The sequence below is a fragment of the Cupressus sempervirens genome, chromosome 11 (assembly GCF_028749045.1).
Source record: "Cupressus sempervirens isolate cs-2001-9-10 chromosome 11, ASM2874904v1, whole genome shotgun sequence".
Taxonomy (NCBI): Eukaryota; Viridiplantae; Streptophyta; class Pinopsida; order Cupressales; family Cupressaceae; genus Cupressus; species Cupressus sempervirens.
The window spans coordinates 779,935,236-779,959,919 of record NC_143128.1 but is presented as its reverse complement, the minus strand read 5'-3'; the positions used below and the strand labels follow the sequence as shown (position 1 = coordinate 779,959,919).

Below are 24,684 nucleotides of genomic sequence, written 5' to 3'. Positions count from 1 at the left end.
TGGGATTTATATAGTAATTAGTATATGTGCTGACCAACACATGGTATCCATCCTGCAGGCTGCAACCTCCAAGATGAGTGAAATGTGTTCTTTAAGATTGACATATACATAAACATTGTGATAAGGTTATCATCTCAATCATTACAGGATTATCATCACAAAATTCTTTAACTGCCTCAGGCATCTTGAACAAGATAAAAACTATTCAATCGGTATTCTAATTCTGCCTCCATTGAAATAATCCTGTTGGTAATTTGAGGTTGGTAATTTTATATTGACAAATCGCATAAAAGTAGGTAACCAACAATGCATTTGTGTAAGTTCAAAACTTCACTTCTGTCCTGATCATCACAGAATCCTCTAGCTACCTCAGGCATCTCTAACAAGATAAAAATATTTAATTGGTATTCTAAACATGCCTCCATTGAAATAATCTCAACTCCTTAGCCATATGAGGTTGGTGGTTTTATATTGACATATCACATAAAAGTAGGTAACCAACAATACACTGCTTCGCGTAAGTTCAAAACTTCTGTTCTGAAACAGGGAAAATCTTAAACCAAGGCCATTTTATGCTTATTTATTGTATTCCTAACACCCATAATAATATTCTTATGCCTTTTATTATAGTTTTTTTAATGAGAATGTGTACACAATCACATAGCTAAAATGGATAAATGTCACGTCCTCAGAATCATATTGTGAAGCATGCCATGGAATTATCCCATTGACATCTTATTCAAAGGGAATATTGTGTCAAGAGACATCTCATCAGCTTGCATTTCATTGTAAAAGGTACATGTCATTTGTTTAACTCCAACCTTATCTCATCTGTGATTTATTTTTCTATAATGCACAAGACAAGGTGGTATAAAACTGACACAGTCAAAATAACAAGCAATAATTGGTTATACTATTATACTGGTACACACATGTTACTATATTGTCCATTGGACTTTCTGTGGAAATGAAGAATATCAATCATTGTTTGCTAGACTGTTCTGTGCAACTTCCCAAATTTTAATAGTTCCGTCATCACCTGCTGAAGCTAGCAACCGGGGCTTCTGAACCCAAACAGGAAACTCAAATCAATAAACTTGCCAAGAAGCTGTAATGAATTATATCCTACATGGAAAGACAAACACTACCTTGAATGGATTTTACACAACTTCTAGAACACTTACCAGAGGATGCCACTGCACAGAATTTACATCCATTGCATGAGCCTTGTCCTTCTTGAAAATCATCTTATACGATGGGAGATGAACCTGGAAAGACAATAAATTACACAAGAAGTGTGCTAAACATAAATTGCAAACAATCAAGGTGTTGACCATGCCTAAGAGCAGCTAGATGTGATCATTTTTTTAATGAGAGAACAGTTGGGTGGTTTGGGGGAGACAAGTCTGGTTACATGGATCTGGAGGAGTTAAGGAAAAGGTGAGACTCGACTTTTAATTTCAGTGACTTTGATTATACTGGACTCTACCATCAGAGATGGGATAAAGAAAAGATACAACTACATTAAGAAGAGAAAACTAAACTGCCACAATAAGCAGCTTTTCTTCTCCGGCTCCAGAATGCCTATGCTATAAATATAGCAAGCAGACTCTGAAAACTGTGAAAAGTACCAAAATTGATTTCAAATCATTTTGGTTGTGCTCAGTACCACTGGTTAGTTCCAACCTTGAGAATCATGGTGAGAAAATTAAATGTTGGTTATAGGCAGCCAGTGCTTTAGACTTTAATGCAGACATGTTTCCCATGTGCACACTTCTGAAATGGGCAAAATGCTAACTTAATCAGCAAAAGCTCTGTATAACTTTACAGTTTCAACAAAAAATTATTTAGTCTTACTTAAAACAAGTAGATGGTAAGATTCAGCATTTTATTCTAACAATGAGGATAAATAACCAAAAGGACGCAGAGGTACCGTTGCAGCAGAGTCATCCGAGCTCTCACTGAAAAGCCGTATACAATCATCAGCTGCCCCACTGGCAATGAACCCATCCCTGGGAAAAAAAGTATAAAATGATCAATGAGCTGTAGCAGTGCAAGGATCCACATGTAAAACCACTGTAAACTACTTTTTCTCTATCAATGTTCAACATAACTTAAAAAATGTCATAAGAAATATCTAGTTATATCATCATTTCCATACGTGCTTGAGTGTGCACAGGATGGTTACACATTTCTCTGTCCAGTAATGGTAGATTCACTTGATTGACTCACTTCCACATTACACAGGTACAGATACTACTCTAGGACATTGGTTGCTGAAGTAAATACAGAAATTAGCATCTCACCGTGACCAGTGAACTGAGAATATTGTCCTATCATGGTAGCCAGAGATGGTGCAAAGATGTTTCCTGCAACCATTAGATATAAGATTGTTGCTCTTAGATATAGACAATATGAAGTTTTAATGCTTAAGTTGACTCCCATAAACACCTTAAAGGAAAAATAATATATGATTCCAGTGAGATATTACAATAAAAGAATGCAAGAAACATCCGCAGAACTCAATTTAAAGTGATATTGATTGGTGATGAAAATATTGCAAGCACTGTAAATATTTTACCTTCAGAGGTTCATGTTCCTAAATGTGCATCAATGATATTGTATTTCAATGAAGTATTCATAACTTCGTATAATCATATGGTGTACAAATCACTAAAATGTGAAATAAAAGAAAAATTTTGAGGATGAAAAGCCCAACTGAGACCATTTGCTACATCAATCTTCAAAAGTGAGAATGCTACAACAATACACTTCAATTCTCCAACTAAACTCAGAATTACTTGGAAGCCTTCAAGAAATTCAGGATAAAACTACTGTGCAATGACTCCAATTTATAGCAAACTGGGAGAGCATAGATCAATGTCGTTTCCCAGAACAACAGGATAGAAACCATTGCAGAAACCCATGCCTACAAATGTGAACAGCCATGAGACAATATAAATTTTTAATATCCTTCAAATGGCTACAACATATGTGCCTAATTCATAGCCATTCAAACCATTAGCCTTATGGATGCTTCATAACTCCCTGATGACTCTTTAGATCTCCCAATGGACACCTTTTCTTTTCCCAATCTTGGATGCCCAAAGCATGACCCTTCACATCCCAAAGCAGACACCCAAAGGAGAGTGATTTGTCCATTTTAATTTATAATTTTCATCTTTACATGTTGACATCTTCAAAATGCAATTATAATTAACCATGAAGTACAAATATTTAATATTTTTCTCTCATGTCCTGGGGAACACTTCAAGGAGCATGAAGACACACGAATGGCATAGGATTTCCAATTTTAAAGTCACCTCATCCTAACAAACCCCAAGTGCTGCCATTGTATGAAAATCTGGATTTTCTTAAAACACAAACCAGATATTCTTAAAGTATAAACCTTCTTTATGCCAGGCATCTCTTGGAATCTGCGCCATAAAATGCAAATCTATTCCAATCTGGGAAGAATTGTAGCGAATAACAGGTACTTTTGATGGAGATTTAATAAAGAACATTCTGTTACTGGAAGCCACTGCTCCATTTGAATGTTAAAGTGACCCTGCTCTGCTAGCCTGATGAAGATTACACCCACAAGGAAAAAGTCTGATGCCGTGTAAAAACTTGCTGCTCCTGGTGGCTGATGAATATACAACTGCTGGAAACTGACTGCATGAAAATCAATATCTATCCATCGACATGTCTATCTATCTACCCACCAATCTATCTAATCTATCTATCCATCGATCTATCTATCAACCCATTGATCTATTGATCCATCCATTCATCTATTGATCTATCTATCTATCGATCAATCTATCTGTCTATCTATCTATTTATCTATCCATCCATCAATCTATCTATCAATCTATCAATCCATCTATCTATTTATCCATCCATCCAACCATCCATCCATCTATATATCTATCTAATCATCTATCCATCTATCTATATTGAGAGAAAGAGAGAGAGAGAGAGAGAGTACAATTTCCATTTAAAACACAAACCTCTACAGGGGCAGTCTCTTGATTCAACTTACATAATGAAGTTTATATTAATGAAATACATGTGGATAGATATATATTTGTATTAGATTGTTTATGAACGATACATCTATACAAATGGACAATTATTTAATAAATTATGTTTATATAAGTTAAAGTACAAATTATTATAGTATGTATGTTTTTATTATATTTAGTTACTAAAACTTATACTATATATTGTATTTATATATTCACATAAATTAGAAGTACAATATAATCTTACCATAAAATTATATATATTAACAAGTATTAGAATATAAATACATACATACATACATATATATATATATATATATGCACAAACCCATACCTAAAACTAGGAAAATAAAAAGAGAAAAAAATGCCGTAATGCATACCAAAATTTCAAACTTGAACCAGCAACTTGGATCTGATTCACTATAAGCTACAATTATTGACACTTACCAAGGGTTCTTCAACTTCTTCCTCAACCCATACCCAAAACTAGGAAAATAAAAAGAGAAAAATATGCCGTAATGCATACCAAAATTTCAAACTTGAACCAGCAACTTGGATCTAATTCACTATAAGCTACAATTATTGACACTTACCAAGGGTTCTTCAACTTCTTCCTCAACCTGATGAAGGATTGCAGAGTGTGATCTCAAATGCGGCTTCTAAAAATAAGTACTGCAGGGTACTCCTATGCCTTCCACATACCTATTGGATTTATTGTGTTGAAAGCATTAAGGAAGGCAAAGTGTAATGGCCCCTTTAAAATATCTTTGGATATTTTATGTTCCTTTTGTGATTTCCTGATTTCTGAAACCAGACAAAAACTGAAATGGGCAAACTAAAACATTTTGCTGCTAACTAAACGTCAAATCCTCAAATGTGGCTATACAATTTCATATGACAACTCTCATCAATTATAAATTATAATTGCTGATATAAATCCTAGGTTACCAAAAACAATCAGATCTGAATTGGACATATTATGATAGTAATTTCTACATCAAACATCAACCTTGGACACCCTCAGAAAGCCAATTTTATTTAATTGCAAATGATTGCAAAGCCGGAAATATATTGAAGGAATCGATAGCAACAATTTTACTCATAAGACCTCCTTAGAATGGTGTGGGTGACAGCTCCAATTATAGATGTAATGGTATTACAGACCTGTAAAGATTGCTGCAGTTGTTACTTATGGGCTGTACACATGATACAGGAGCTGGAATAGTTGGACTGAAAACGCTGATCACGCATCAAAATCAATGTGTATGGCCCTTCTAAAATGGTTTCAGGGTGTACAGCATCCTAAAGCAACCATATGGTATTATTTAGATAATAACTAGCCATCATAATAACCTTCAGTATGCAGTTGTCAACCAAAATGGATGATATCAGAAATAGATAGAATGGTATGCCATCTTCAAACCCTCCCAAACCAATACAGGATCTATACTAGGGAAGATTCTTGTTGATGTGTCTTGTGACAACTCCAACATGCAGAATAAAATACTAAGTATCTTGTCCTTTCTTGAACAAAGAAATTTCAAATGCCAAACAATGTAACAAATGTGTGATCAAATGACACAACCTCAAGATTTCCGAAGCAAACTTGTGACTTTATGTTGGATATTGCTCAATTAAATGATGTGATATTGCTGGTAATCATGAGGAGACTTGCATAAATTGTCCTAGACCTAATCATTTCTTTTTCATTCAAAGCATGAATGACCTCGCATGAAGCAACTGGAACTTGAACTGAACTGGCTTACTTCAAATAAAGACAAAAATAGAAAGGGTTTACAGAAATCTAAGCAAACACTAAGGACAATAATATCAAGGGATGATATTTAGATCAGTGAATTTCTTAACTAAGAGCCTCAAGATTTCCAATGCGAACTTGTGACTTTATGTTGGATATAGCTCAATTTAATGATGTGATATTGCTGGTAATCATGAGGAGACTTGCATAAATTTTCCTAGAGCTAATCATTTCTTTTTCATTCAAAGCATGAATGACCTCGCACGAAGCAACTGGAACTTGAACTAAACTGGCTTACTTCAAATAAAGACAAAAAGGGAAAGGGTTCAAAAAAATCTAAGCTAACAATAAGGATAATAATATCAAGGGATGATATTTAGATCAAAAAATTTCTTAACTAAGCTTTGCTTTGCCAAATGAAACAACTATGCAAAGATGATGCAATCTCCAAAGGTAATGAAGGATTTTCATGTTGTAATCATACATCCAAATACCCAATACTGGCACAATCTAAATAAACATCCACAATCGAACAAAATGCTTAAGTGAGGTTCAAACTAACCATGCCCTCCAATTGACAACAATCCTCCTCAAATACATTGATCTTCTCATGTCCTTGAGGATCAATGTATTTGCAAGGTCTGAAATCTTGAGATGTCAAGGATAAATGTCATTAAAAACAAGGTAAAAACATTCATAAAAGTAGTCTTTTTCCACTCAATCCTGCTCCAACCTCTGAATTTGAATTGGGAGGCCATATTTATACCTCTAAAACTAATTCCAACAGTTACAACCACTTTTACATTAGTTTTGTTAGAATATATAGTCCAGTGATATAACTGAGAGGGGGGGGTGAATCAGTTATACAACTCATATCACAATTAACAACCTTAAACAATCCTAACCATATGAGTAATATAAACTGAAACCACAACAAGATACTCATACAGAATAACACCAAATATGTTAACTAGGGAAACCCTTCATCAAAGGGAAAACCCCGGTGGTGATGGTACCCACAAGATGATGTACTAATATAAATATTCCTTGTTAGATGATAGACCCTGTTAGGAGTCTTGTTACAACATTCAGTACATATGAGTCCCTGTTAGGAGACTTTGAATCTCTATTAGGAGATTTCAACCCTGTTAGGAGTTCTAGAAGACAGTTGGACCCATTGCCCAAACAGCTTCAAAGGCAAGACCAATGAAACCACTGTCCAAATGATCTCTGTATTATTCCTTGCAGAATAATAGAACTGAAATGTACTTTGTTCCTCTATCTCTGTCTTGTCAACCGGACTTTTGCTTCTTCAGATCTTGTAACCAGATCGAGTCTCGCATCCAATAATACCCTTTGATCGCTTACATGCATTCAGTAAGCACTCTGCTTCTTTTCACACTTTGCACTTCGCACTTCAACAATGATCTCAATACACATCATACACTTTATAATCAAGGAAAACATCTTTCCTTTATACCATATCTTGATAATAATTCCTTGAGTCGGCCTTGATGCTTTCCCAATTAATTAAAATAAGATAATTAATTAATTAAAATTACAATAGCATTGTCGGCTCACAATCTATTCAAAACTTCAGATGTGCGATACTAAGGCTTGCACACTTGCTGACATCATCAACGGACTATCCTTTGTCACTGCGTGACTGCGCATCTCTTCATTACATCCCAGATGTAGGATAGCCAACAATCATCAGGGAATGCTTTCCCAATACTCTGTCTTTGAAACTGCCCTCTATAAATCAAGTACAACTTTTGTACATCTTCGACTTAGACTCTACGTACTTGACCACGTTATCAGGACACTATGCTGAACATGTTCATAACTGCGCATGACCAAACAATCAAACCATTGTTCGTACCATCAAGATCTCTGTTTGCTACTCAGCCAATCTTTACAGAAACCATGTTCTGTTGACATCAATGACAAACACAGTGATGAATGCAACATATCAATACTCTCCAGTGCTCAAGATACTCCCCAAAGTAGTATCATCAACATTCATGCTAACAAGTTTTGTTAACAAAACATCATTCTTGACAACTTTTACATTTTTTGCCCAATTGACCTCAAATTTGCCCAATTAGGTCCAAATACATCATAATGGCTTTTTTTGCATGTAAGAACACAAAACAATTTAAAGACACAACTTTTGACCTTGTTGGTCAAACTTAGGCCTCTAGGGTGCTCTTGCACCACAATTTTAAAGTCTCCAAGTCTAGGAGGTGAGTTTAAGCAACTTTGGGTCACTGGGGAGTCATGTCAGTTAGGGATATGTGTGAGAGATGGACCAAACTAGTCATAATGAAATGAGTTAGAATCCTTGGAAAATCATTGTTCTAATATCAAACTTGTTTTGGAGAGTCAAGAAAAGTTGTTGGAGATAACATTGATGGAGACATGCTAGGTTTAGAATCTTTGCAAATCTAAAAGTTTTAGTATGATTCCTATGAACTTAAAACCACTCGCAAACATCCTAGTAGTATTTATACTCAAATGATATATTTTATATAAATTATTTCACACTCCAAGCTAAAGAAGTTGAAGTGAACAATTGGGAGTTACCTTGCAAAGGGAAAATCCTAACACTAGGTTAGAATCCAACCAATATCAAGACTCTCAATCTCGAGATTCTGAAAATTCTGCCATCTTCCTAGGCCAAAATCTCAACTCTCTATATTTTCGCCCAAGTCTAGGAGGGGCTTGTTCAACTCCAAATTGATGGATGACGATGAAAATTGAAGATGAGAAGAGAAATCAACCACAACCTTGGAGGTAAATGATGAAAATTGAAGTGAAAATGGCCAAAATCTTGAGTATCGTAAACTTATACCCTCCACTTAGACCAAAATCCTGACAATTCAAAATTTCCACCCTAGCCTCAACAAGATCAGGGTGGTTAAAAGGCAAAAATCTGATGCAAAATCAATGGAAAAGATGGAGTCGAGAAAAGGCAATAAATCAAGGTGAAAATGTTGATTTTAAAAATGCAGATCCATACAAAATCCAATGAAAATAAGATCAAAGTAAAGATGAAAACATCAAAACAAAAGGGGCAAAGTGGACCTCTAAAGATTCTCAATCTCGAGAATCTCAGAATTATGCCCCCTTTTCTTTGTAATTTTCTTGACAATCCTAAAAACCCATCAAGGCATATGCAATTTCAATGAAAATCTTCAAATCTAAACTGATCAGAACAACGAAAAAGGAAAGTTTGAGGCAAAGGTTGATGAAATTTGTAGGAAATGGATTGGATTATCTTGAGAAAAAACAAAATTGAAATTATCTAGAATTGATCTCAATCAACTCCAAATAGAAATCACTACCCAAAGCACAATCATGATCATGATGCCGCCTCTCCCCAAAAGGCAGATTGCATAGCATGAAAAGAACAAGGAAAAATGACAATCTCAACATAGGGCAATCCACCCCTTGTTGAGATTCATAATCTCCACATTTCCAAGTTTCCACCCAAGAGAGAATAGTGTGCTTGAGGTCGAACAGATCAATAAAGGCCAGCAATTTCATGATTGGAAGATCGATTTTGAGAAGATCCTTGAGTGAAGTTCACTAATTTGTATAAATCAAATTTAATGTGTATCGTAAAGACGAAATCTAAGTAGAAATTAGAAAACTCGAACCCTAGAAAACTAAAATTCAAGGAGAATTTGTTAGCATCATTAGACAGAAATATAACAGTAAATGCAAACATAACCAATAGTGCAAAGGAATAAAGCACACAAAAATAGAATAGAAGACATAAAGATTTAACGTAGTTCACCCAATCTTGGGCTACGTCCACCAAACAAAGAGTCCAATATTATTATTTAGTAATTCAACCTGATTACAATCTCCAATCCCTTGCAAGGCAATACCGCTGCAAGAAGCTACTCATCTATCATATGAAAATCTCTAACCCTAAGCCATTTTATATAAGACTTATGTCAGTTACAAAATAAGGGTTGGAATATGTCATCCAATTGAAATAACTCCTGATGTCTTTTACATAATAAAGTCATTTTCGGCCTCGTGGGACCTTGCAAGGGGCATTGACCCCATCATGGGGATGCTGCCCCCAAACCCCTATAGGAAAATCTGGGCAAAAACCACATCAAATGGAAGTGGGGAAAAATTAACCTAAGTCTGATTAGGTTCCACATAACAATAGGATTGACATTGAAACCAAAAGTAAGCACCCAGATTTTAAAACATCAGCCAAAAAGGTAATTCTTTTATGTGATTTGCTAATGAAATCTGATCTTGAACCAAGCAAAATTCATGGTCAAAGTGCAATTTGTCTCCTTATTTTGATGAGAATTCTTAATAAAGTTGGTTTAGTAGGAGAAAAAGTTGATTTAAAGCAAATCTAGATACCATCCGATATCATGTAAGCTCTTAGATTTCCTTGATATCGTTTATACTTATCATTTTGCAAGCTTAATAATATTTCTTTTGTTTTGCAAGGTAATTGTTGAAGAAGAAGAATCTCGAAGAACAAAAGATGGCAATAGTTTCAAGCTCTAGGACTTCAAGCAAGAATTCACAAATGGCCAATCTTCTATCAAAGAGGATCAGGTTCAAAAATTCAAACAAGAGGGAAAGCAAAGATGCTTGAGCACTAGAAAGATGATGCTCAAAGTCGAGAGTCTAAATATAAAAAAAGAGATCAAGATGGCATTTCAAACAAAGAACAAGGAGAAGGAACAAATTTACAAGCCTACAAGTCAAAGAAAATCATCACCAACCTGAATTTCCTTTGGAAATCAAATATTAACTTTGAAAGATCCAAGTGCATGAAGGCTTCATCACTTCAAGAAGATTAAGGTCGAGGAATCAAAAAGGACATCAAATTTGCAAGTACAAGCTAATTCAAAATCATGGCAATGATATGATATGATAGATTTTAATGATGTCCACGAGGCTAAAGTAGCCTATGGGACCCACATGATCACCCCTCCCCCCGCCCCAAGGTAGGAGTGAAACTAATCTAGCTGCAGAGTTTTGGTTAACCTGTCTCTCCTTCGCTGAAGTTTGATAATCAAAGCCACTGTTCTCTTCACTTGATCCTCCTCGAATAAGTAGTTCAAGTCCCTATTTTGTAATATCTTTGTATAACCAGATCTGATGTCACTGTTTGCCAGGCAATCTTTGATAAAGTGCTGCTCCGTCTCTACCACTCCCATATTATAGAATAGACACGTTTTGTCTGCCCAATCTTCCTTTGGAATGAGAAGATTTTGAGAAGATGGAGAAATTTTGAGAAGAGGAAGCAATTTGGGAATGTGCCATCACAATTGAAGGCTTAAAAATGTTCAGTATCAAGAGATATTTTCTCATCATCAAGAGACTAATCAAGTCTATGAGATCAAGATGCGGAGGTGGTACCCACTCATCTTCAGCAAATGAGAAGGCTCCAATTACACGTTTACAAGCACATTTAATTATAGTATGCCAAGTGTACATATGGAAGGTATCTAATACCTCTACCTAATCTATTTTCTCATTGCCTTTCAAAAGCATTGTAGTTTTCTTATTGGCCCACAGGGTGGTGCCTTCATGTAATTGGATGAGCATTTAATGATTGTTGCAATTAATTGAATTAAGGCAATATTGACATAATCTTGGCCCTTGATCTTGAATCAATCTTGGTCCTTCATTGTAATTAAACAACTATAAACGGCCAAGGTCTTCTCATTTGTAACTCATTAGTATTAGAGGTAAAGAAGGGAGAGACTTATTGAAATTGTTGTCATGATACTACCAAATTGTTCATAATTCATTGTTGGTCTTCATGGTAAATTGTTTGTATCATTTTGCAGTATTGCATGGTTTCCACATTTCCTCACTTAGATTAGGATTTTATTTCATGTCAAATAGAAGTAGTTGTATAGAAGATAGTGTAGATTGATGATTAGTGGTGGAGTTAGCACCACACCTTTTGGTGCTTATTGATTGTAAGTAACTGTCAAGGTTAGTTTGGGCCTATACTCCAAGTGTTTAACTTCTATCGGAAATGTTCATTTAGATTGCGCCTTCATGGGGTATTTGAATGAAAATTGACAATGTGAAAACCATTCTTGCATCCTTAGAAGATAGTATCCTCCTATGCCTAGTTGACACTACAAACTAATTATAGGCTCACCCCACCATCAACATAGTCTTACATTCTTAAGAGTTAGATAGAAACTCTCAACCCTCTATCTCATTGCAGTTTGTTTGGTTAGAAGTTGTAGTTGATATCCATTGAATGAACAACATAAGTCCCTTAATGATAACCAGCATATTACATCATTACAACTGAGCTAAGTCAACAACAAAGAAGGAACATTGAGGTTGTCTCATTTGATCACACAATCCATATACATTGCTTAGCATATGAGCATCCTTATTCAAAAGAGTTGGAGATTTGATGTTTCATTTGGAATACTAAGTGTTAGATTTTGCATGTTGTAGTGGCATAAAACTCACGTTAATTGGGTCGACCTACTATAGCATTCTAAATTTTTCTTTCAATGCTAGAATTCAGCCCCTTAATGCAGCCAAACCCCCTCTAACATTTGCAATTGTTTGAAATTAATTTAATTATGAGAGGAAATTACTTGCAATTCTTTTACTTCAAGGCTGAGGACTAATTCCTTTTTGCTGAGAATTTTTCCACCATTGCTGGGCAAATTTTCCATATATTTGAGGATTTTTCTTCATTGCTGGGTGGATTTGAAAGATTTCTAAGGATTTTTCACTTGTTGGGCAGGAATTTGATGCTGATAAAGACAAATCGGGGCACAAATTCCAGGAGTATAAGGGATTTTCTCTCCAAATATGAGTGGATTCCTCAACTTTGAAAGGATTTATGCATTTCAAATTTCTGATTTTGTTGAAGGACTTGGACTTTATCTTTTGGAACTCCCATTTTCCTTGAGGAATTTTTATTCTCACTAAATTTCTTCATCAAAATTGCTAGTCCTCATTATGAATTTTCACTTTAATTTTTTCTTGCCTTGTAAAAGTTTGGAAATTGAATTTTAAATTCTCAACAGAAGGTAGACACAAATTCCTTATGCCAAGGGACTTTGGGGGGAATTTCCATATTGCTAAAGATTTTGAGCAGGATTTCCATGCTTGTCTTAGAATTTCCATGAGACTCAAATTTTTTCTTCCTAATTAAGAATTTCCTCCTTTCAACATTTTGGAATTCATATTTTCATATGGATTTTGACTTTTCATCTCAAGAGTTTCTGATTTTTTTAAGGACTTTTCTTTCCAACCTTGAAATTCATATTTTCACAAGTAATATTGTTTTCAAACTACGATTTCCTGATTGACATAACTATGACTTCCTGAAATGAGCCGGAGGTGAAAATTTTGGTAACATTAATAATTTGCCTCCAAAGTATTCAAAAATATTTTTCATAATTAATTATTTGAAAACACATTTAACTAAATCATATTATATTTTGAGAAGTTACCATGTAAATATAAAATTGCCACACAAAACTCAAATTAGAAACGGTTTTTCCTCATTTACGCTTTAGCCTATGGGAAAACGAGGATAGGCTAGAGGTCTTCTCCTTGGCACTATTTCTATAAAGAGGACATGACAGTCTATCCTTCCAGTCACTGCTTGCCCATAAAAACTTGTTGATTGGGATGATTAAGCAACACCTTGCCCAAGTTATTAATTGTGATGTAGCACCTGAAGAATTTGGATGCCATGCCTGTCAAGTGAAAAAACTTGGTCGAAATACATCTCCCAATTCCATTACCTACAATTATTGATTACAACTCTTACAACTCGGGAAATAATTTGGCCAACAAGAGTGCATGACCCATGACACATATTTCTAAAAATTCCCTGATGAGATCCCAGAGAGTCTCCTTCCAGTCCTAAACAGTCTTAGACAAGAAACACAACTCGCTCTCAAGCTGATCCCCTTCAATTTGATAATGCATGAAAATATCCAGAAACTTACACAAAACTAAAGGCTGCCTTATGTATTCATCACTGAGTTTTTGTTGCCACTTGGCTTCTCCTATGCGATGAAGAATCTGAAACAGCTATTAGAACTTCATAACCAAAACCTTAAATTTCAATGAACCCCTCAATGATGTTGCAAGCTGTACCATCCAAATAAGGGCACAAATAAGGCTGTGTAGACTAGAAACAAATAACACCGGTGGAAGGCCACTTGGAATCTTCCCCAAATCAAAAGTTAAAACTATGGTGCTGAAATGGTTGTTCCTTTTAGTTCAAACCTTTTATCAAAATCATCCAGTGTTGAATTCCCTTAAAATGAACAAATTTTCAGTTGTTTATAACCGATAGTTGCCAATCTGATATTTTCATGGCCAGCAATGCGACAATGGTACATCAGCTGCAAAACTGAGACTTCCTTAAAAAGATAAAAATGTGAGCAGTGTAGAGGCTGGAAGCATCCATGATTCCTTAGTTACCAGTTCGAGTTTGGTTCGAAATACAGATTCAAAGAACCAGTTTGCCGGTATGGCAAAATTTTGGAAAGGGTTTTGGGTTCATTTGGGTTCATTCGTACAAAAACATGTAAAAATTATATATATACATATTTATGAAGCCTAGAAGCATATGAAGTATCATAAAATCATATGATGTAAACTAAGATAATCATTTAAACAACAAAAACACCATAGGCATAAACTTTAAATACGTACGTTGTAATCATAGCATCATGAACTTCTTTTGCTCAATCACCTATTTGGTCACAAAATCACCTACTTGCACACCATAGGCATAAACTTTAAACATGTAAGTTGTAATCATAGCATCATGAACTTCTTTTGCTCAATCACCCATTTTCTCACAAAATCACCTATTTGCACAACACAAATGATGTTAGAAGTCAAAATAACCTGCTTACATTCACTTTTTAGGGCAACCAAAACTCAAAAAATATAAATTTGTTATAAAAAGCACTTAAAAGTCGTTCGTCCGCATAAATTTGCCCAAATTCGTCCCAAATTCGATCTGGGCAGCCAAAATTCACCCGGGTTCGAATTATGGATTGCGGGTTCGAACTAGCCGAGGGAAAATCAAACTTGGGTTGAACCGGACCAGTATTTCGAACTGGTTCAAACCCAGGCAAGGTTCTTGGGCCAAAATAGCGAACCCATGTAACTAAGCATGAGTCCATACAAAGATTGATTCATGGCCAGCAACATGACAGTGGTACATCAACAACAAAACTAAGACTTCCTTACAAAGATAAAAAAAATGTGTGCAATGTAGAGGCTGGGACCATCCATGATTCCATACAAAGACTGAAAATACTCCCTTACCAGTCACTTAGTAAAAACTTCCTCATTCCCATGACTAAAGACATTTGTATGAATGCAACAAAAGTGACGCAGTCACTGATAATGGGGGTGACTGTTAGGATTATTTAGATAGAGAAAACAATTACATGCAAATATAACCAATAACACAAAGGAATAAAGCACACATAAATGAAACATTAGACACAAAGATTTAACATGGTTCACCCAAGTTTGGACTACATCGGCCAAACAGAGTCCAATATTATTATCCAATAACTTCAACCTTGTTACAATCTTCAATCTCCCTTACAGCTCAATACCTATGCAAGAAGCTATTTATTCTCTTTAGAAAACCTAACCCTAAGCCAATATGGCACGACTTATGTTGGTTTAACAAGTTAACCCTAAACATACTAGACGGGTCAACCTTGGGAAATGATTGATGAGTCAACTCAAAAATGCTTGATGAGTTAACTATAAAAGAAAAAAAAAAAAATCAGGCTGTTGCCCCAAACCCCACGCTTTATGAAAAGTGTACAGTAATTGCCTGATCAGTCACCACATATCAACCGTGACAACAACATCAAGACTGAAAAATAAGCTTGTAGCTGTCTTAAGTGTGTTACTTGTATCATTTGATGGTAGGATATTATCGCTCCTTGCTTCCATCATATCTTGCTGATGATTCTTTGCACAAGTCCACAAACCTGAGATCACTCCATCATGTTTATGCTATGTCACTCTAATATTCATGAGTCTCTTCTTGAGATATTCTCCTAGCATTCCTGCCTTTGACAATTGGAAGGATACAATCATCGTCTTTCTTAAGCTCTTAATAGAGGTTGCTACTGCAATCTTGGAAGTGCAAGATTAATCTCCATGTACAGCTGATCCAAAGTAAGCCAAATATCATCATACACAGATATCTCACCTATGGATGCAGTCATGATTGTTACATCCTCTTGGCCATGACAGCCTTTGGAGCTCCCTCCTCTATTCCACAAATAATTACCTTTTTCCCATCCAATTTGAATTTAGCTCCATAATTTGATGGTTGGGGGTGGACTACAATGAAAAAAATCATGGCACATCACAAACCATGGTTATTTCTCCTAATCCCAGAACATAAAATTCATCATGCCTCCCCAAGGTGATGGAAGAGAAGTTATTGCCTTCTACTAGTTGGATGGAGGTAGAGCTAAAGCTACAAGCAAAACCCTCTATCAATCAAAGAGCCTCAACAGACTCGGCTTACACCATAAATGCGGCTGATGGGAGTATGGAACATTATACATATCTCTTCATTCACAAGAGGAGATTAAGCATCATACTTCATCTGTGCATGACTTCTCGTGCCTCACACACAACCTTTCATGTTCCCTAGATGACTTCTCACGTCCCACATGCCTTATTTGTTTCCAAGGGTGTGAAATCCTATTAAAGACATGTAGAGGATGAATTAGAGGATGGTGGAGGCAAGTTTGAGTGTTGAAGTGATTAAAAGAAGAAGAATTACAACTAAAAATTGAAATGGTAGTCATGGAAATTAAGAAGATGAACTACAAGTTGAATCTTTTTTCTCTACACTTGTTTGTTTTGAACAATAACAATCAGTTTGATGACCAACTGTTGTCACCAATTAGTGTTCTGTATCCTGCAGTTTTCAGGATATAACATTGTGTTAATTGCAAGTTTTCATGTTTTAGGTACTTGTTTCCAATCTAAACAACTTCAAATTGTGCTTGCAACTAGATGCACTGCAAGGTTGGCACAAAATATGAATGACTAACCTTTGAAGATTTGGGGTATTTGCAAACCAATCTATCCATCGAGAATATATAAAATAAAATGTTAAAAAGTAAGCAAACCATACTTTATCAATATTGCATGAATACTTCACAGTACGACTGCGTAAAAATTCTCTCATCTTGATGATGGATCGTAGAGTATGATCCGAAATGTTGATGGCAAATTTATTCTTACCCATTAATATTCATGCAATATTATCAAGGATTGTGGAAATATGTTGTCATTAACATATTTTATGAAATTATCATTGTTAACTTGAAATTGTATCTTTTAAGATGTGTGTGATGTAAACACTCCATTTTTTGTTACTTGGTGACAAAGTGGTTCTTCCTCATATAGCTAGTTTCAAAGAATAGAGCTTACACTTGCTAGTCTTATAATTGTGCAATTATTGATAATGAGATCTCTCACATCAACCTAGTATGTAATCTTCTGAATTCAAATCGTGAACCCTCCCTAAGCTCTCCATTAGAATTTGAGAAGCTATTCGCATTGGAAAAACTAGGGTTGAGGAAGTACCTCGCTGTTGGGTGGGTTAGTGAAGTTGTTTGTTCCACCTTTTATCAAATATCTCGCAAATGAGATCAAATTTAAGATTGTGTCCTTTGTTATGGATTTGAATGGAATCTTTGACCCTATCCATGGCCTCATAAATGTACTGTACTAGGTTTTGATCCTCATCTACGAAGCGAAGAACTCTAACCAAGGGCTCTCACACTTACAATTTACAAATACAAAAAATTAAAAGTTGCAAATTTATAAAGAAAAGTGTTGGTACCCAATATGGACACAGTTTTAAAACTTCTAGTGTGGAGTCTTGAACTACTTCGAACTAAGGTTCGAAGCAGTTCGAAGCGGTTCGAATTGGTTCAATTTGCTGGAACAGGTTCAAATGGTTCTACAGGCTCGTTGGTTCAATGTAGCATAATAGACATGTTTAGAGAATAGTTATCAAAAGTGCAAGGTTATGGTTGGAATCTTCGGTGCATTATTTCAATAGTTCAGTTCAAGCATAATCCAAAGATTCACAAGTTCAGGCTATTTCCATAAGATTCATGACTTAGAGATAAGTTCCCAAATATCACCTGACAACATCTGAATCATAGAAGTCGCAGGTAGAATAATTTGAACACACAATTTGGTATGATAACACCTCGATCCATGAAAGGCAGAGAAGCTTAATATGGGTTTTCCCTATGAAGTTGTCAAATTATAAATGTGGACACATTAAATTAAAGAAAAATCTATCCATAAAAGGGAGAAAAATGAAGGTGATCGAGTCCCATCATGAAGAAGTGTGTTGAAAGAGAACGGCATCAAGTTCACTGTCAACCAAGAGGGAGAATAGACCAAGAATTCATTGCAATAAAGTTGATTGGCTTTCTTTAAACACATAGAGGAGAAGATCTTTGTTAGATACTTTGAGTACAAATGCATGTTGTCACTTGGTTGAAGAGAACCCAAACTACAAGGCATCTGACTATCTAGCCACTAGCATGATGTTATGTGAATTATCTGACAAAATGAAGTCTAGAATGCTATACAGAGATTGTAGCGAACTGCTTGACAGAATGCTAATGACTTGATAAAGTTCTGGTGATTGAAACGTGTATCATAATACACAAGCCTGAAATCTTCGATCACATGCTTCAAGGGTCTCTTTGCGGGAATGAAATCAATGATTGTATAATATGAAAGAAGAGATAACTGTTGTGATAAACAGGGTGCTTCGATGAAAATGTGATGATGGGCCAGCGGTGATCATCTCTTTCTCAAAATGTATGTGAAACTTGGAAGCACTTAGGAACATCAGTAGTGTGTGTGTGAACTATTTGATAAGATGCCAAAAGCTATTAAAGTCGTAAAATGACATGAAGAGCATGGAGGCTGTCTACCAAACGCTCCATCAGTCATCAAGACTAAACCAAGATCCTAACATTTCTGACAATCACCGCTAGATTCAAATAGAAATTCATTAACATATTGATGAAATGAAGATCAAAGCAAAGAATGCACGCAATCTGTTCATTGAAATGTTCACAGCAGAGACAGGGCGTCAGTGTGATGGGCGCAATCATTATGGAGCATAATGACTGATATACACCTAGTCAAGTTTATGGAGCTATGTGCGACCTTGACTAAATGTAATAGGTTGGGGACACATATCATGTATAAAATCTGTTTAACAAAGTATCCATATGACCATGGAGACTAATTCCTTGATCAAGTTTAACCACACTGAAGGTGGAGGTATGAACAATGCCTGCAACTCCTTGTATCAGAACTGGAACTGCTGGCATCCTTGTTAGAGTGCCTACGGGGTAGCGGCATAGGTAAAGGGAGTATATTACTCCTTGACCCGATGATGGCCACTCCGATGTACACCTAAGGTATACACTCCCGACCCGTGTCTCCTTTAGTGTCAACGAGCAAGAAAAGGTAATAAAGAAAGGATAGAAATGCTGATGGATATGATAAAGGCAGTGGTTTTCATCATCGAATACATGGATGTTGGCCCTTAATGCGAACCATGTTTTATAGACTACTCCAAATTGCCAAGCCGACATATGTCAGCATGCACGCAATGGCAGAATGTTTATCCAAGCACCAGTATACCAAGGAACTGACAGGAGGGTGTAAGAAATAAGAAGGGCATGACTAGGAATAGTATTGCAACTAGAAGCCACGGCATCCAAGCTGAAGACAAGGCATAATGAATGATAAGAAATTGTGGTGGATAGCCGATGGAGGAAACATAAAGATATAAAGGTTTGAATAGAAGTATTTGTGCCCAATCAATTCCTAATATGTTTGCTAAACAACTCATTAGCTGCCGGTTTAATAAGAGAAATGCTCTACATTGCAACCGTGGTTTATATATTTCTGTCATAGATGATCTTAAACCCGAGCCTACCAAGTGTAGAAGATTGATCTTCAACATAAAAGCTGGGCTGTTAACAAAAATTACTGTTTATAAAGAGATATGTCAAGCCGTGGACGTGAAATGTCCACCCATGATGTTACTCAACCGGTCAATTAAAAGGTTGATCGCAAGATGTAATGCTGTTGCATATTATAAAGATTATTTTGGGAAATTTGATAATGGAGGTTGAACCTGAAGGTACAGGGCTGGTTCAATGCATGCGAATCATTTCATAGAGGGTCCCAAATGGTGAATGGAGTGAAGAAAGCCGCATAACAATATAAAGATTTGAATGCTCTTTTCATGACTTGGTTTGACTGTGACAATCGAGGAAGAAAAGTGAAGCTCCACAGTCCAAAGTAATGAAGTTTTATGTAAATACAACTCAGGCTTGGGCCCCTCTAATTTAGAAAGCCGAGAGTGTGAAGTGCCTGAAGGGAGAGCATGAGTTCGGATTTCTTAGATGAAGCAAACAAATCCAATTTCTAAATTCAAACCCATTGTTCAGATGCAGATCGTGAGGTGTAAATTCATCAATCACAGAGGCCACAAAATTAGGCATTTGTTAATCAAGATGTGAAGGATCATTTAACAGGTGTCAGTTAAGAGAAAAAGTTGCATAAAATAGACAATGTTTAAAACATTGTAGATTTTTATATCTACCTTTGACATTTATCACGATGGGATATTCATAATTGGTTTTTCTTAAAGATGAAAGGAAACCGATGTTATGAAGAGAAAATGGTAAATAACACATTTCCAAGAATTAGTTATCCAAACTGAATAGGAACCGACAACAGGGAAGGATAAATAGTCTCAGCAAGTAAAGGAGAGGGTTCCACATTTTCTCTCCCCAAGACTGTAGACTGGGTGCTACAGCAAGAAAGCGAGATAGCAGGTTCTGAGATTGTAGGAGAACTGAGTTTTATTTGCTTTTCTAAACTTTGTGTTAGGAAGAATAGGGAATTTTGATTTTAAGTGTAATAAAGGGAGATCCTGTCTGTTTTCAGATAATAATATTGATGCAATATGTATTGAAATCTATGTAATTTTATACATGTTAGGGGAGGGAGGTTTGAGAGAAGATTGTACACTGAAACTTTGAGTTTGTATAAAGTTTCTCTCCACTGACTATTATCTTGGTATAACTTTCAGTTTTCCCTAAACGCATTGAGTATCACTATCCCCTGAATGTATTTGATTTCAAGATACCCTTAAAGTTATGATTCTTCGCTTTCCCAGAATTTTATTCATTATGTAATACAGCATATTGCAAATGAATTCTGTGCCATCTGCTGTTCTTTGCTTTTCTTTTCTTTTCAGTTATTAAGTTTCTGCATCTACTCTATGTTTACGGATAGGTGTTTGTAATTCTTTTGTGCTTTCTGGTTAAAAGCATCCATATTCAAATTCATTGTAAATCATTTACGGGGAGCTGTATCCGGATAAATTCAGAAGGCACTTACACTCTTTCAATAGTGAAGTGACCCAACTGTTAGTGCTGATTAGTCTTCTTACTTGGGCATTTAGTGTTAATTTGTATGTATTTCTTCGGAGGACAATCTGTTCACTAACAAAAAGCCAAAATCAAAATATTAAACGTTCAAAATGAATTTAAAATCAAAGTTTTGAGGTTATCTACATAGTCTTTGTATCTTTTTATGCAAAAAGATTTTCAAAGACTATCCTTGCAACCCTATCTCATTCAAGCTTCTTTAAATATGATGAGTCTAGCCATGCTTGACTCACATATATCTATTTCAAGAAAGTCAACAAACCAATCATACTTTGCAATGCTAAGAAAATAAGTGCTAGCCTTGTGACAATCGACTACACCAACACTTTCCCTTTGGTGTCATCCTTAATCAAACTAAGATCCCAAGGGTGATTGTAAAAATTTTTTGTTATGATTCTTGGCATCATCTACAACTAGTCTGACCCAATCAAGTTTTTGTATGTCCTTCAAAAAAAAGTCAAGGCATTGTGTTGCACAAGGGATCTAAAACAGAGATTGATGTCGCACATATTTTGCTGCATTTTCAATTATGATCTAAACTAAATTCTTTATGGCCACCTCCAAGACAACTTTTTTCAACATTACACTTGATGGTTCTTTATGCCCATTTGCATTTTCAAGTGATTTAATTGTTCCTTAAAAACTTAGCTGGTGGGAAAATGATGAGTACTTGTCGAAAAATCAACAAGTCAAACTGGCAAATTTCCAAACAATTTACTCTTTTTTTTTAAATCAGCGAGTGGATGAAGTAATCGAAAGTGATTTATATCCAACTTTGATTTTGAAGCAGTATAGACAGATAAAGATAAGGTGCAGCAGCAGGTTTTCTTCTTTTTTTGTCACTTAGTAGTTGTAGCTTTGTAGTCTTTGGGCATTTTGTCCTGATTGTCTCATACATATATACATATACATATATGTATGTATGCATATGCACAATGAAGGCAATAAAATTTCAATTTGTCTTCATCTCTCATATAAATTCTCAATTTAGCTCTAATTTTATGGAATATGGCTCTATAATGTATCTGATAAATGCCTTCTATATAAAGAATTGAAATTTCTTATACTATAATTTCTCTTATTTTCCAAGGGTTGTCTGCTATCATCCCATCTAGGAAACTCCATGGAACATAACCTGAAACTCCTCATCATTAAATGCTTATATGTCAATCAACAATTGCAGTATTTTATATAAGAAAATATTTGTTGAATATACTACAAGGATATGAACAAGCAATGTACTGGAAGAATTCATATTTCTCATCTCAAGAGTAATTAAATGGGTTGTAAAATGATTTGTAACATACAAATATGAGAAATTCTACTAAGACATGTAAATAATGATTATGATGAGCAAGTGGATTTTCTTTGTTACTTGACACAAACATTTTGAAATCACAAACTGCAGTACTGAAATCTCTATGGTAAAGTACCAATTGTGGCAATGTTGAAGAGAATTCGTCATCTTAGACCAAGGCACGATTAGTTTATTCTCATGTGAGAGCTCTTGTTGTGTTTGTACCATGACTTATGAGTTCTAGAGCATCTTGACATGACCATCATTCCACATCAAATAATTTATATCAATCCAGCCAGGTAAGGGAGAGCCTACACAATCCATGATCTCATCAATGCTATGACTATAGAAATTAAGAACCAATAAAAAGAATGGATTATGCTACTTATCTCAAAAGAAATGATTGACAAAGAGGATGTAATGCTATGTAATCGAAGTGGAGTTAGGGACCTTAGACTAGAAAACTCTCAATTTGGAGGAAACCCCAGTTTGTGGTAGTATCAACTGAAACTTCCACCAGTTCTTATTAATAGTTGGGCAGGTAGAATGAGTTGCAAAAGTATGTCAGTAGCAATCTGCCGCTTGCCTCCATTGGAACAAGCCACTATCACGTAATGGCTTCTTATTGCATTGGAATCTTCCTTTCAATGTCTACAACAATCAATTCTACTCTTGTGCCCTCAAATTGCCTTCTACAAATATTTAAAAGATAGAGTCTGTTACATCCCAAATTTTTGATCTTTCAATTATTAACGACATAGCCATTGTAATGGTCAGTTAGATACTCTTGATATCATGATCTTGTGAAATGGAAGTTATGATTACCAAATTGATTCATTTAAAAATGACTTGTTGGTTGATTTCTGTTATTTTGGCAAAATGAATGCTTATATTTTAATGTGAAAATTTGTAGGGGATAGCCATTGTGACAGTCATCAGTTATTTTATTTTATTGATATTTGATTTAAATGGAGGAACACATTATTATTGTGGAAAAATGCATTTTGGTTGCAAGAGCAGATGAAGGGGGGGAAGCATTGCTAAACGGGATTCAAGGAGTGGGGCACCAATTTATTCCATCTTCACACTATCAAGTATGGGCTCTAACTACCTTGATGAAGGATCTAACGACTAGGCAACAGAGTACGCCTTGGACATTCCTGAGCTACTTGGTCAACTTTATAACAAGAGAAATAATAAACCTTTAATACCATGAAAGAACTATTACCTCTTTTCATTTCTAAGACTATGATTGAGCTCACCATTATATATATATATATATATGATGCCACCATGACACTCTAATAATGTCTATGAATTGCACTTACATGTATACATAAGTATATGCATACGAGATGAAAGAGAATATTATAATAAAAAGATGTACTCTCAAAATTACATACGCATATATATATATATATATAGGTACCATCCTAGACAAATTATTAAAGGCATGACGACATCATATTATTTATATATATATATATATATATATATATATATATATATAAACATTATATTGTGCAAAGATTATGGAGAACTATATATATACATATATATATATATATATATATATATATATATATATATTTCTTTATGTTTTAACATGAGCGTTACCACCCTTAGCGGCATATTCTTTTTAAAATTTGAATTCAAATATTCTTGTAACTACAAGTTGAGCTCCTTTCTTGTAACCACAATAGGGAGATTATATTTCCATCCCTATGATAGGAAGATCTCTCTCTCTCTCTCTCTCTCTCTCTCTCTCTCTCTCTCTCTCTCTCACGCGTTCTTTCTCTACATTCACATGATTCTCTTAAGCTCTTCTTGTTATCTACTTACTCAAAGCATATCACAGAAATTTTATACCAAGCTGCTTGTGTGGAACAGTAGATTTCATAGTGGTTGTTCCACACCAACACCTGGTCTTATATCTTCTTCTACATCCAAGTCACATATTTTCCCTCATGTTATTCGCATTGTGAGTAATGCATTTTCAATTAGTCACGTAATTTCCTTCATGTTATTTGCATTGTAAGAAATGCA

At 35.3% G+C, this 24,684-nt stretch overlaps 1 protein-coding gene across 1 annotated transcript in view; it reads right to left on the bottom strand.

Moving 5' to 3' along the window:
- Positions 1-601: 601 nt before the first annotated feature.
- Positions 602-24,684, bottom strand: part of EMB1345 (Transducin/WD40 repeat-like superfamily protein) — a 93,257-nt gene continuing 69,174 nt past the window's right edge. The window contains exons 7-10 of the mRNA XM_089811099.1: positions 2,307-2,369; positions 1,934-2,012; positions 1,185-1,268; positions 602-1,064 (exon numbers count right to left, since the gene is read on the bottom strand). Of these exons, the coding sequence (XP_089667225.1) occupies positions 978-1,064; positions 1,185-1,268; positions 1,934-2,012; positions 2,307-2,369 (313 nt within the window). The 3' untranslated portion in view covers positions 602-977. The remainder of the gene's footprint in view (positions 1,065-1,184; positions 1,269-1,933; positions 2,013-2,306; positions 2,370-24,684) is intronic.